Source organism: Typopeltis vanoorti, chromosome 21 (genome assembly GCF_054136105.1).
Source record: "Typopeltis vanoorti isolate ZY-2024b chromosome 21, IOZ_Tvanoo_1.0, whole genome shotgun sequence".
Taxonomy (NCBI): Eukaryota; Metazoa; Arthropoda; class Arachnida; order Uropygi; family Thelyphonidae; genus Typopeltis; species Typopeltis vanoorti.
In genome coordinates, this window is record NC_143569.1 from 18,768,620 (window position 1) to 18,784,111 (window position 15,492).

A 15,492-nucleotide genomic window follows, 5' to 3' on the forward strand; every position below is an offset into this window, starting at 1 on the left:
TTCATCAATCCAGGGCTCTGTGCCTTCGCTTTCTCCTATACATCAGTGACCTTTTCTCAGTAGTGTACACTCCTCTTCATGGCTTTTCTGATGGTAGCATATACTCCACTTCCTTATTCATCTATATCACCTATATTACTCAGATGACTCAAACTGCCAGCCACACAAGATCTTAAAGCAATCTTCTAGTCATTCTTATGTGGTGGCAAAAGTATTTTAGTGAATTTTAATCCTGCTTTCTTTCCTGTAAGAGGGATCATATAATACTTTTGATTGTGCATGTTCATCAACCATAATTGGTTTTCTCTTCTTGGATTTTCACATGTAGCCTATCATGGTATGGACATCACATCTGTAACTTATTTAGCCAAAAAGGGCACACGAGTTTCAAGTTTTTTTGGTCGAATTTTCATTTAAAACCAATATTTATGAACTATCTTCATGATGTAAAAAATATCTTGAAATAATGTTTTTGTTTAGTGTTAGTTTTCATATTTATGTATAATATTTACTTTAAAAAACATATTTTCCATTACATAAATGGGTTGGTTTCTGCACCAAGTGAAGTATGTATGTGAATATCTAATGATATTTCTATTTTATGATTATACCATGGTATACATGATCTACAAAAAAAACATCAAAAGACATTGCTCTGAGAATTTGTATTGAATTATCAATCATATCTTTGAACTTGCAATAGTTTCACATACTGGTGCTGAATATTACTCTTTATGTAATTGATATTTTTCCATTCTTATTTTCCATTTCCATTCAGTCATGAAAACTACATCAAACTTTATATAGAAAATCACAATTGTTTCTTTTATAAAATAATCATATGTTCCTTTTTAATATTATTTGTAGAAGAAAATTCAAAATCCTGTAATATAACATTTCTCGTATTTCATTCTCGTTTTAGGAATAAAAAAATGTAGATTTTTATATAAAGCTTCGCCATTTCTTATTTCATTTTTTTACCTCGGATGATTTTCAAAAACACACAATAAGTCTTGCTAATATTTTAGGATTGTCTTTCTCTCCATTCACCTATTATGTTATTTCTTACATCTCCAAAGACTTTTCTGAAGGTTATATTTTCAAAGATCTACAAAGCTTTTGCATCTTGATCTCTTTGCTGCATGTTTCTGCTCTATATAAAGCTGGCCTAATGAGTATCATCTATATTTCTGTTTTTACTCTTCTCCAGAGAATCTTGGAAGATGGTAAATGATGTAGTGAATGATGATATCTATTGGAGGCATGTATTCTAGTTTGTATTTCTGTACTAATTTTATTATCTTGAGTAATATTTGAAGGAAGTGACATTTTCAAATTATAGGTTATCAATGGTAAACTAGTCACTTTCTCCTTGATTGTAGTTTCTACATACTTTTAAATACAGGTGGTTCCTGCCTTTATGAATTACTTGGTTAATTACTTGGACCGTTCGTAAAGCAGGAATTTATTTGCCTTAGAAATTATGCTATAAGCGAGAGCTGTGTTTGTAAGAAGGAATATATAAAATATAAAATGAATATTAACTAGTAAGAAAAGACTTTACTGGTCAAAGATTTACATATTTAAAAAATAACATAAGAAAAATTTTATTTTAAAAAAGATTTTTTGAAAAAAAAATAGCTCATTTCTATATCACCGGGTGAATCAGCAGCCATCGAGGTAGTAGGAGATATATTAGGAAGCTTCGGTACATCTTTTTTTTTTTCAAAGAAAGCTTCTAGTGTCATCTGCTTCATTGACTTTCACTTCTTTTCATTTAAAATAGCTTGATAGCAAGCAGAAGCATTATTCAATGCGTGGGAAAATTTACTAAATTGTTCAAAGTCTGAATTTTGTGATTCAAAGATTGCTTGAGCTTTTTCAAGAAGTTTAATTTCTTTTATGCCTTTTCAAGTGAAAAACAGAGTTGGAGCTTCATATTCATTATCTTCTTTGTCTTTTTCATCTTCGTTTCTTTCTCATTCCTCTAATTCAAGGAGATCATTGGGTGAGAGTTTCATAGTGTGAGATTAAAGCAGCTCATTAACATCACCTTCTGCAACTTCTATTTGCAACTGGTTAGCCATACCCAAGATCGTTTGAGTATCAGAATTCACAATCTTTGTTGGGTCTCCAAAGCTTTGTAATTATCATTAAACTGAGGACAAAGTTTATGTATATTCTTTTCATAGTTTTTTTCAGAAACTTTATGCCAGGCATAAAGAACTTTAACAGTGCTATCTGCTTGATGGCTGGATAATTTGTGTTTTTTTTTCCTAATGTAATTGCTTTTCTTTGTTTTTTTTTTTGCTCAGTTTCTAATTTTGCACTGTTGCTTCTTTTTGATATTGTTGGAAAAGTGAAAGGGTTATAGTTAAAAAGAAAACAAAATAAAAAATCAGGTGTAATTGAAGAAAACTACGAATAACACACTTGCGTTGCCAAGGCTTGTGAGTGACTGAGGCTCGTTCTAACTGATCATTATGTCATTATATACTTTGTAATTCCTCATACATGTCTCTAATCGCCTTTGCTGTGCACAATTTAAAATAAAAATTCTGATCCAAAAAATTTGTAAAGTGAGGACTACCTGTATTTAGTTTTATCCTGGTTGATTTGCAAGTCTAGTTTTTCAGCAGATTCTGAGTTTTCTGAATATTATTCCCAACATCTTTACCAAATTTTTCAATCAGCAGGCATATATCATCTGCACATCCCAATATTGCTGTTCTGCTTGTGTTATCTTTTACAGTTTCTCAAATACATTTTTTAAAACAAAGTTAAATAGAATGTGTAAAAGGGCATCTCCTTGCTTCAGTCTTGTCTTAATAGCCAAGATTCCAGATCTGTTATTAGCAACAGATTAGCTAACCAGCATTCAAGATGAGGCCTTATAGGAAGTGACCTAGAGGGAGATTGTGGCAGCACTGGGAGAATAACATCCAAAAAGAAATTGCTAAGATGGGAAGAATCTTGGACTGGACTGAAAAATCAAAACAGAAAAGAATAGAAGTTGCTATAACAAAGAACCTTAGAGGTTCAGCAAGCTGAGGAAGAAAAATTTTTAGGATTAGCTAGGCTATCCTTGGAAATAAACTCTGAAAACTAAGGTATTTTCTTTCTTTTGGTTAAAGAATATAGAAGGAATGCATGTAAGGTCCTCCAATTCTTAAAAAAAATTTCTCTGATCCATTATTTTGAATGGATTTTTAGGATATTTTGCTGTATTTCTTTCTACAGTATAACTTTTACTTCCTTTTGCATATGCTTTTGTGGTCTGCTGTGGAGAAATTTGTTATACTATTAATTCACAACCTTCTCTCCTCCCTCCTTTTTTATTTTTTTAATTAATTTTTTTTTTAAACAAAGCTCTTCATAAATGTGCAAGTGCATAAACTAGTTCATAGGGTAATATATAATTTGTTGCATCATCCATAATATTACAACTGTAAATTGGATATTTATTTATCTCTAACAAATCTATTTGTATTCATGCTTATTGTTTTCCTTAGTAAACAACAAAGTTTGGTGAATAGAAAATGAAGGGATGATATAATTCAGACATTAAGCTGTTGAGTATTTACCAAATTGACACTAGAAAGATTTTTTCTTATGATAGAACATAAACAATCGGGGATTATTTCCAGAGATGGCCCATTATTAAGAATAATGGTCCATCCGGATAAGTTGTAAAACAAGATAGTAAGAAGGTGAGAAGCTTTTTTGCATGGGAAGTGATAAGACCATGGAATGAATTACCTGAGAATGTTTTTAATTATATATTAATTCCATGCACTAAACCTATAACACAATAGTGCCATATGTGAGCAAGTGGTCAAGGAGAAAGATGGAATTAATAAACAAGTTACTTGAAAAACTTGAGGTTGTTTTCTTTGAGGAAAACAGTATGAGGAAGGCTGTTCCATAGAATGAAGGGAGATGAAATGAAGAAGATGACTTTGATTTGGCATGTTTCGAGTAGAATTGATGGAATTATGTATGGATATTAGTCAGTGGCTGCTTGTATTTTTACATGGTTGGAGAAAAGTAGAAATTTTTATAGGTGATTTGATGAATGAACGTTGCCAATGAAAGTGCCTGTAAAAAAAAAAACTGAATGCCCATAAGAAAGTGATTGGAAGGAATCTTCGAGAGGGAGAGGGGTCACCTGTTAGGTTAGGCCCTCTTGTGTATACAGTCAAGCATTTATGTGCACTACCTCAAATATTCTAAGGTTAGTCAGATTTGGGATTTATGAAGTGTTAGGCACTGAGTAGGAGAGAAATGTTTTGAACAACAACAAAAAAAACTTAGTTTTTGGTGGCTAAGAAAGTAGATGTGACCTGTTTATGCCAGGATGAACTAGTGTAAAAAGGCAGCCCAAGAAGAGGAAGCCTGGTATAGAATGCCAATTGGAACATTATCAAAGTAGTAGTAGTATCCTTTCTGCCTGCTGAGCATGCAGACAGTGAGTGACATGATGAAGTTTGTGTTGTTTAAGATGGACCTCCTATGATGAGTCGTGAACTTCATGGAGATCCTGAATAATAGTAGTACAGCAATCCCTCGATTAATGCGCCTAATGCATTCTTTAAAACAGGCACATTAATCAAATGTATAATTCGTTCCTCAAATTTCTTTTTTGATCCTTAATTTTTTTTATAAAAGAATTAGGGTATGTCTCAGGGCCTAGGTTTTCTAAAGGAAACCCATGAAGCTGAAAGACAATAAAACATATTCAGAATATAAATTTATTATTCTGCTTCTTAACAAAGAATTGAGCTAACGTAGTTTGGTGGGCATTCTGTTTCTTTTTTTCATACAACTGACAGTATGGCCCTATTGCCTCTTCCACAAATTTTACTGGTTGTCTCTTCACCATGGTCAGTCTCCAAGCATTGCTGCTTAAAAACTTCGATTGTACAAAAACTATTTTCAAATTGTTTTTGTGAAACCTCTTTGGGCTTGTCAATGATTAAATTTTCTTCATATTCTTCAGGATATTCCTGCTGTGCATCTAAATTTAGCAGGTTGGAATCGCTCAACTTCTCAGAATGAGATTTAATTAATTTAGATTCATTTGAAATGCCTCTAAAATCATTTGCACAATGTGGAAGAATGTGCTTCCAAATGGCTCGCATATTGCTAGCAGTAATTTTTCGACTTTGCAATTTTATAAGCAGGCTGAGATTTCTATGACTTGGCTAGAAAAGTCTTGGAAGGCATTCGCTTCCAAAAAAAAAGGCCAGTTTCATCGACATTAAATATTTGTTGATCACAATAGTACCCTTCTTACACAATGTTCTTCAAAATCTCTGGATATTTCCTTATCTGCACTTACAGCTTCGCCTGTGATTAGAATATTATGTAGGCTATTTCTCTTTTTGAAACGCTCAAATCACCCAGCACTGACGTGGAATTCTTCTTCTTTTCCATCATTGATATTCCTTTCTTTCCCGGTTACAAAGAGACGATGCTTGATTTAATAAGGCCAATGTTTAGTGGGATCTGTTTTTGGTTACAATCTTCGATCCATGTAGAAAGAAGTCTCTCTAATTCAATCATTATAATACTTTGATTTTCAGTACATGCATGATGAACTTGAAGCAGCCTTACCTTTCTCTTTGTATTCAGCAGTTGATTCACCCATTTTTGTGTTCTTGTCCTATCTTTGCTCTTGATTCGCCTTGTTCATTTTTCTTTATTATTTCAAGTTTTTCTTCCAATCAGATTACTTTTTGAATAATTTTCATACTTCTATTTTTTGCTCACTAATTCTTTTACTCATGATTAAAGGTTAGAAAATTAATTAAAAATAAAAAAAAAGTAAGGAAACAATTGCATGAGATATGATCAGCAAAATTCTATGTAAAGTTGACAACATAAATTTTGGCGGTAAATTTGGAACATAGTGTACATGGAAATAGTGTAGTATGCCATTAAAAAATAACTTTGTAAAATGTTTCAAATTGGTAACTAAATTATTTCATCCTGGTGAGTGATTTCTTAAAATAGTTCGCCATAAAAAATGTATAGATCGAAAATTTTTAAAATCTGTAACATTTATTTTTAAGATGTATATAGGTGCACTAATCGAATTTGGGTATAAAAAAAAATGACACTCTAATCGGGGATGCATTAATCGAGGGATTGCTGTATTTTGACTGTTAAAATGGCGCTAGTATCCTTGGTAAATGTGGCGGTCATGTTTAGCTAGTCTAGAAAACGTGTTTTTAAAGTTAAATATAGTGGCTTTTTGTCACAAATTGTGCTGCAGTTGTGCATCGGTTAGATACAAGTGTCTTTCAGTGGTGTTATTATTTGGAACTGTGTTGTATATATTGTGTTTTCACTGCCATTTGTTTCACTATTTCAACGTGTAAAGATGGCGTCCAACAAGAAACGTACGTCAGCGGCACGCAGGACTTCTACTTCTACACGAAAGGCTGGCTCAGCGTTAGATTTTTCGCAATGGATGCGTTGCGGAAACTGCTACATGTATGCGCCGAAGAATGTGAAGGATCTGTGGTCGGTCTGGCTAAATGAGAAGAACGAAAATGTCGACGTATGTGAGAAGTGTCGGGATAGGCTGGAGCATTTAGGAATGGAAGCTGACATTGGGACCGTAGCGGAAGAACTTCGGCGGGAGTTTATGAAAATGAAAAATGACCTTCATCTTCTTCATGAGGAAGTGCTCGGTAAGGAGATACTCTGTTTAACACATTAAAGCTGAGTTTAATGTGTTAAACAGAGAAATTAGGACTATAGAGATTACTTTAGCTGAAGTAACTAGAATAGGATTACATATGGGTGAGTCTTTGGTGAATGATGCAGTAATAAGTAGTATGGGAGTGATTGGAGTCAACAAAATAAAACCACAAGTGGCCTAGAAGAAACGAGATGTAGTGAGAGGGGGGGGGTAAGTAATAGAGCGTTGAGTAATGAAGCTTGGAGAATCATGCTGAATAGCGTAGAGAATGAGTCCATGAGTGAGGATTTAAATGAAGTTAAGAGTGGTAAGATATATGGTGATTCTATGATTAAGGGTATGGAGAGTGGTATGCATGAGGAGTGCTTGGCTGATGGGACAATAGAAAGAGTGGATTTAGCAATAAAGAGAGGGCATGAAGCAGACAAGATGATAATTATGGTGGGTACGAATGACCTGAGAGGTAGTATAAATCGGGTAGGAAAAGATTTAAGAACATTATTAGATATTATGAAGAGGAAAAGTGTCAATGGGAGGATAGTGTGTGTGCTGCCTCGTTTTGACAATTATGAGTTAAGTAGAAGAGCAATGATAATGAATGATATGATTGCAAGAATGTGCAAAAAAAGAGGTCTGGAATTTGTTGATGTTTGGAGTGTGTTTGAAGGAAAAAGGCAGTTGTATGCTAGAGATGGACTGCATCTTAACATGGAAGGACATAAGCAATTGAAGAAGTTATTGTTTTCTGAACAAGTTGAAGTTATTGGGCAGGGAAACTAATATTGAGTGTAAGAAAGAGAAACTTTAGCACTGATTGTATATTTATTGATCCTTATATGCAGAATAAATTGCAGAAGAGAGGGGATAAAAATCGGCATAGGACTACGGAAGTTCTAAAGCCGGTACAAGATCTAGAGGGAATCTGCAATTTTTGTATACCAATGCTAGAAGCATTCGAAATAAGAGAGAAGAATTTTTGGCATTAGTCAGTGAACTCTCACCAAAAGTTGTAGGCATTAGTGAAACTTGGCTGTCAGCAGAAGATGTAGTCACTGGAATTGAATGTGATGGGTACAGTATTTTCAGGGAGGATAGAACAGGAGGAGGAGTACTGTTGATGATAGCTGATGTGTTGCAGCCAAAGAAAGTAGTATATCAAGATGATAGACATGTGAATGAGAGTTCATTTGAGGCGGTCTGGTGCGAAATAGTGACCAATGCAACCAAATATACAATTGGATGCTGCTGTAGGCCAGGGAGTACAGGGGGAGATATTGAATTCATGCATCAGCAAATTAGTGCAATGAGTGAAGGCTTAGTGATTATTATGGGGGATTTTAATTATGGTGATATCGATTGGAAGGAGGAAATATCACGTAGCAAAAAGGAAATGGAGTTCATACATCTTCTACGAGATAATTAATTGAAACAGCACATAACTGAAGGGACACGTGGTGTGAGAGTGTTGGACCTGGTTATTGGTTCAGAGGTTATATGCATAAGTAAGGTGTCCGCGTTACCTCCAATTGGTGAAAGCGATCATGTGGTATTGACTTGGGAGGTTGCAAAATCTGTGGATTTTTCTGTTAAGAAGGGGTATATACGGAACTACAGGTTACGCAATTATAACAAGCTTTGGAGTGAGCTTGCAGCCATCTCATGGCAGAACATATTTCAAGGGAAAGATGTTAGCAGTGCTTGGGATAAAATCAGTGGGTATCTGAGGAAAGCAATATCAGATTGTGTCTCCATGGTCAGGAGGTCAAACAAGGCAGGCATTAGATGGATGAGCAGTAGTATCAAGCTTGATCTGCAAAAAAAGAAAATGTTATGGAGAATTTACAAGGAGAAAGGTGATCAGGACACCCATGAGCAGTACAAGGCTCACGCTAGGAAGGTTACCAGCATAGTAAGAAAAGCTAAATCAGATTATGAGACGACCTTAGCCAAAGAGATCAAGAGTAATCCCAAAGAGTTCTTCCGCTATGTGGCAAGTAAGAGGAAGAATGACTTCAGAAGGATAACTTTAGTGGGTGCTGATGGTATTGAGGTGACAAAATCAGATGTAATAGTCGAGTTACCGAGTGATCACTTTTCAAAAGTCTATCACCCAAGTGAGGATATCTCTATACCTGTAGCAATACCTAATGTGAGAATTGAAGCTAAAGAATCAGAGGTATTAAATATATTGCAAAATTTAAATGCAAACACTGCAGTAGGCTTAGATGGAATATCAGCTCGGGTGTTGCATGAATGTGCAAATGAATTGTCAACCCCTCTTACTTGGATATTTAATTTAAGTTTGAACTCTGGTATGGTCCCTAGAGAGTGGAAGTTAAGCAAAGTGGTTCCTTTGCATAAGGGTGGCTCTAAAACTGCGGTATTTAATTAAAGACCAATCACCATCTCAGGAGTAGTGGTAAATGTATTGGAAAAGTTGGTTAAAGACAAAATTCAAGAATGGGTGGATCAGGATATGATACTCTATAGAAGCCAACATGGTTTTGTTAAAGGTAGATCCTGCATTAGCAATCTATTAACTATTCATAATAGAATAGCATCTGAGTTGGACAAAGGAACTGGCTACACAGTGGTACTTCTGGATTTTGCTAAGGCTTTTGACAGGATACCCCATAGAATACTGTTACACAAATTGGAGCAGATGGGGATGGATGTTAAATTGGTGATATGGATAGGAGAATGGTTCAGGGAGAGATACCATAAGGTGGTGTATGGAGGAGCAGAGTCCAGAATGAGGTAGGTGACCAGTGGTGTGCCTCAGGGCTCTGTGGCCAAGTTGGTGAGTGATATAAAAAATGCTCCCTACATTGATAGATTGAGAGCTTGTGGATTGCAGAGATTGGTTGATAGGCGAAGAAGAGGGGATATGATAGAAACGTTCAAATTACTGAAAGGTTTTTATAGGATTGATGCAGGGGAAATGTTGTTAGATTGTGATAGAGTGGAAATTTATGAATTCCCATCTTATCACGGTCTAACATGCTTTTTCAAACAAAAGAATGAGATAAATACAGTAAATTGCCTCTTAGTGTAATGTATATATATATGTCAAGTGTGTTCTGTTATGAAAAGGTTAAATAAGTATGTATTTTGTGCCATTCACGAATGTGGTTAATTTAATATTGAAAGTGTAAAACATTAGCAGAGCATTATAAAACATGTATAAAAGAGTTATGGAATGTAAGCACAAATTCAACAGTTGGGGGAGGAGTCAAGTCCAAAGGTTACGGAGTTGTAACGTGAGAAAGCGGCTCGCCCGAGTAAACAATGATGTCAGCGTACGTGCGATTAGCGGTGGAGACGATGGACGCCGTGACGTAGTAGTTCGCTGGACATCGAAAGGGGCGAGAAACGCCGAGAAAAAAGGAGGGTAATATAAAGGTCATGCAACCCTGTAGCAGGGCTTTTTTTTCTTGGATCTCCTGTGGTTCCCCTCTCGTGGCGAGGAAGGGTGCCAGTGCCTGGTACCGGCAGTCGCGGATTTCGGCTACAGTATCTCCGTGGAAAAGTCCGGCTGTCCACAGGCCAGTTTCCTGTGAACTTATGATGCCATAAAGGAAGATAAGTAGACTTTGTGTTTTACTGAATATGAATGAAAGATTTGTGCCACGTTAATATGTTATAAAAGGGAACATTAATGATATAGGATAAGGTTGTATTGCTAGGACTTTAGAAGGATATTGAATTTATGTTTATTATCTGTCGTTGTGTTAAAGTTCGCCATTATATTGAATGAAATCAAGGATATGTTTAGAGTAAAGAATTGGCATAATATAAAGAGATTGTGAAAGATATGAATGTTATCTTGTGTAGTCTGACAGAGCTACGGCGTCTTAGATTGATTGTGATAATAGTACATGACTAATGCATTAGTGAAGGTTAATATAATTCATACTTTAGGAAGCTACTGTATATTATTTTATAAGTGTAATAGTTGTGTTTGAATTTTACATGCCTTGTCTGAAACTCCCTTAAGATGGGATTTGATTTAGTGTTATTATGTGTATCAACCTTTGAGTATAATAAACCTTGCTTTTGATTCTAACAAAGACTTTCTGTGATTTCTGGAATCCGATGCACTGCTTATAAAATATTAATGCGAATCTATGCAGGATATTAAAAGGGATATTTGAAATGGGTATATTTTGGCCACGTCTGCAGAGTTGATAGGTATCATTAAGTACTGTCCAGAGATTACCTCTTGGTTGTTAATGTTTAATAATCTAATAGTGCTAAGTGGCGCAGCGAAACAAATAAATTTCTTGGCGTTTTATGAGAGGTAAATCTTAGACACTCTGATACTCTGGTACTGCCTCGATCTCGAGGAAATTCCATTGTCCCTCAGAGGTATCACGTGCTACCCGATAATGTATTACGGAGATAAAGCAACAAAGGTTTATAATAAGTGTGAATAAGAAGAATCGATACAACAATGTTTCAGCTGTGTGATAGTGATGGAAGAACAAGAGGTCATCTCTAGAAATTAAAGAAGAGTGTGGTTAACAAAGGTGTCAGAAAGGTTTTTTGCCTGGAGGGTGGTGAATGAGTGGAATTCATTGCCTGACTTAGTTGTGAGCTCTTCGTCTGAATTCATTGCCTGACTTAGTTGTGAGCTCTTCGTCTGAATTCAAGAAGAGATATGACAGATATTGTTTTGCTAGTTTGCGTCTCCCGCGATGAGTACTGATTCCATGGAGATACTCGTAATAATAATAATAAAAATAATAAAAAATAGTTATAGAACATTAAACAATATGATTTTAAGCAACTTCTTTTAATATTTTGATATTGTTTTGTTGATAGGAAAACTTTCTTCAACGTTATAATTTGTTTCCAAAGAATTATATTACTCAAAACTGTTTTGAGTGATTCAAATTTTTTTGCCTTTTGTTTTCTAGCGTAAATCAAATTTTAAAGGTGTAGAAGAGTACAGTGGTAATGAAAGTTGATAAAAGCATTATTTAAAAAAATCAGATTCATCATGATCTATCCATTATCATTGGTCTACATAAGTTTCCAGATAATGACCTAATGAGCTTTATTGTCTCTTTTAATGTATGTCCGCTTGGCAGAATCTTTTGCAGCTTTAAATCTGGAAGCTTTTTGTTGTTGTTGTTTCTTTAGTTATATATTCTGGAAGATAAATGCCTCCCAGACTAATCTTTTGAATAGTGAAGTCTGTTGTAAGAAATACTTTACTAGCAAAATAAACAGTGTAGCATTTTTCAGTACTGAAAAATTTTACAGCTTCCATCATGTGAATTTGCTAATTTTGGTTTATCTTCCTTCCATCTTCAGGAAAATGTTTTGGTCACTTCCTCATCTTCATTATTTAGATTCTTTTTTCTTTCTGTACTGTCACCTGAGGGGAATGTTCCTTGGATCTTATTGGACCCTCAGACACTTTTTTCATTACCATAGTCCATGTACTTATGTAGTTGAATTCACTAGATTGTTACACTGACATAATCAAGCAGGCAGACTTTTAGTCTGCCTGCTCGATTTAAAGTTGTCTGGATATGTTGCATCGAATAGACAAGTTAACAGCTTCCTTCTTCATTATCTTTTTGATATGTATTTTATTTCCAAAAAGAGATGGATTTATATTGCAATCTTTGTCAGATAGGTTACTCTTGTTAGTGTTTAAATGATGAGTATAATAAGAAATTTTTAGTGCTAAAAGCTATTCTTGTAGAAAGGCTTATACGTTGGCAACACATGACTATTAAATTATTTAAGGAATTTACAACGTATGCTGGAATATTAATTAAAAGAAACTTTAATAAATACTTCCTATATTTCGGCAATGTTAAATTGCCATCTTCATGGGAACATACAAATATAGCACATGCATGCAGGTACTACAAAAAGCAAATGAGGCAGAAGATAAGAAACTACTGTTGTTCCTAAAGTCCTAATGGTGCCCCCCCTAGCAGACTATATTGGGTTGTCTTGGCTGTTGGGCTGAGCTAGTTCAAGTTAGGGGAGTTATCTTATATAGTAAGAAATATGAGAAGTAAATAAGTGTTCACGGATATCAAAAAGTGAAACTGTAATTTGATAATAAAGCTAGGCTTAAACTGTTGTGACATTGCTGAAATTGAACTTAGACATCTTCATTCATTTGAAGTTTGAAGAAGAAAGTGTTATCACCTCTGCTTCAATTATAAACAATGTGTTCTGTCAACAGACAATTTAATATGTCCCACTTAATGAATGAGTGGGAGTGAATTTTATATAGTAAATCTTAAGTAAATTTTATACATAATAAATGCTAAATAATTGAATGACAAAAATGTGTTATTTTGTTGACAAATATTGAACTTATTTAACAGTTTATAATATTGACAGGTACATGCATGTTCAGATTAATAATAAATGAGAAAAATTGATAAATGATTAATAAAATTACAAATAATAAAAACAAGAAGAAATGGAAATAATATATTCTTAATAGTCATCAAGAAAATAAGCTTAGCAGATATATTTCCTTTCAGTGGTACCTATAGTGCATTACTGCTTCTATAGGTAATTACATATATAGCGATCCCTCTATAAGATAGGATTTTATATAATTTGAATATTTCTGAATTTTGATATTAGTAAAATGCATAGTAGTGGTATATCATATTACATTTTGTATGATTATGAATAGCAATAGCACACAGGTTTCCATAAATTATGGAACAAAGAGAGAAATCATGATAATTTAGGAGGAAAAAGAGAAAAACATGAAAGTCAGGTAATTATGTCAAAAGTGATGCTGAGACTGACTATCATATATGACTGAGTAGCATTATCAACAGTTACGTGCAGATGAGCCACAGTATAAAAACAGGCATTTTGGAGTTGTCCATTTTGGGTCTGGAGTGAGGACAAGACATTTCATGATAGCTGAATTCTTGAATATGGCTGCAAGACATAATTTAACCAATGAATTCAGATGGCAAGCCATCATAAGACTAGTGGTAGACCCAAGTCACCACTAGTCTTCACATAAGTCTGTTAATCACAAAACAACTAGCATGCAACCAGATGGTTGCATGCTAGTTGTTCTGTGATTCACAGACTGTGGAACCAATTCCAGCAGTCATAAACAGAATCCTGGAGATACAGTGAAGGTAGACCATGAGGGGGGGGGGGGCTACAACTGCAGTTGGTGAACTGATATCTAGATATCAGTTCACCACCAAAACGGGGAGTGCTATCCTGAATTGGCTATGATCTGCTCTCACATTGGCTACAGGAACATTGGTATCTGCTTCTGTTATGTGCAGAAGGCTTTATGAAGGTGGTCTGTGTGCTAGGCAACCAATAGTCTGTGTCCTTCCCCACACACACCATAGGAGAGAAGGTTTGAAATGGGCCAGGCTTTACATCAAGTGGATCCAATTTGCTTGACAAAGCAATTCCAGGTGTATGTTCTAATCTAGAAAGAGAACCAAGGACACATAGTCTCTGTAATATTTGTGAAAGGGACACTTATTGTGGAGGTAGTATGATGGTTTGGGGAGGCAACTTGTTAGGTGGATGCACTAAACTGTATGCACTTACTAATGAAACCATGAATGCTTCATGTATAGAGATGAGGTCCTGGACCTCTACACTCGTCTGTATGTAAGTGTGATAGGCGAGACATTTATCCTTTAAGATGATAGTACTCATCCTTGTCACGAAAAACTTTTGGACTAGCATCTTCAGAAAGAGACTGTGCACTGGCCATCCAGGTCTCCTGACCATTCTATTGAGCATGTCTAGGATGCTCTATGGTAAATGTGTTGCTGCTCTACTCCCTCCTCTAAATCTTAAGGGACTTAAGAGAGCTTTGCAGGAGCAGTGGTTATTACCAGCTGAGCTCCTAGACACCAGTTTAAACAGCATGAAGCATTGTTGTGAAGGGTGACCATGTTCCTTATTGTGGTGCTTTGACACTCCCATTTTGACCTCTTGTTTTTTTATCATTTTCTTCATGTACCTGTTCATGACTGAATTAAACTATTTATTTACAAATTTTGTGGGTGTTGCTTCCACATTTCATATCCTGCTGCTTTTCACCAAATTTAATAAAAGTTCATCATATAGTTTCAAGTTTTCGTGATTTTTCTCTTTGCCTTAATTTATGGAGCCAGTTTATTAAGATGAAAATTTATCATTAATATAAATCTCATTATCTGCAGAAATTGAATGTATTTCTTAAAAGAATTGTACTTAATCACTAATCGAGGACTGTTAAAATCCTGGTAATGGTTTGTGGGCTGTTAGTTAATCAGTTATAGTTTAAAGGATTATGTATGTATATTGATATATTTAAAATTACGTCCTCTGCTTTGTTTATTTAGATGTTATGAACCCACTGAGCCTAATTCAACAGCTTGTAGTTGTGTTGACTGTGAAGAAGCTTGTTCTTTGGTGGATGCATCTTCCTTTCCAGAAATACCAGCCAAAAAGCAAAAATGGGTTATAATGGGTGTAGATGCTCCAGTATTAATCACATCATTAACATTTTTCTTGCTCTTTATTGCATTTACTGTTCTTTTCTGTAGATATAAAAAGGCAACAGGAAAAATAAGTATGACATTTTATTCTAAAATGTATTAAAATGTTTTCTTTCAATATGCATATGTTGTATATATAAATAATTGTTACTTATTCACTTAAAAATGAGTACTACAAATAACAAAAGCTCTTCATTACTAGAATTAATTGGATTTCATTTCTTAAGAATAAAATGACATGAGCCATTTTGTAAATATATCAGATAT

The 15,492-nt window shown here is 34.8% G+C and overlaps 1 protein-coding gene across 2 annotated transcripts in view; it reads left to right on the plus strand.

Annotated features, from left to right (window-relative positions):
* The window catches only part of LOC150094659 (NPC intracellular cholesterol transporter 1-like), a 495,369-nt gene that overhangs the window by 66,921 nt on the left and 412,956 nt on the right, over nucleotides 1-15,492 (plus strand). For both annotated transcript variants that reach the window (XM_090411343.1, XM_090411344.1), the window contains exon 6: nucleotides 15,070-15,299. In XM_090411343.1, coding sequence (XP_090267469.1) covers nucleotides 15,070-15,299 — 230 coding nt within the window. The remainder of the gene's footprint in view (nucleotides 1-15,069; nucleotides 15,300-15,492) is intronic.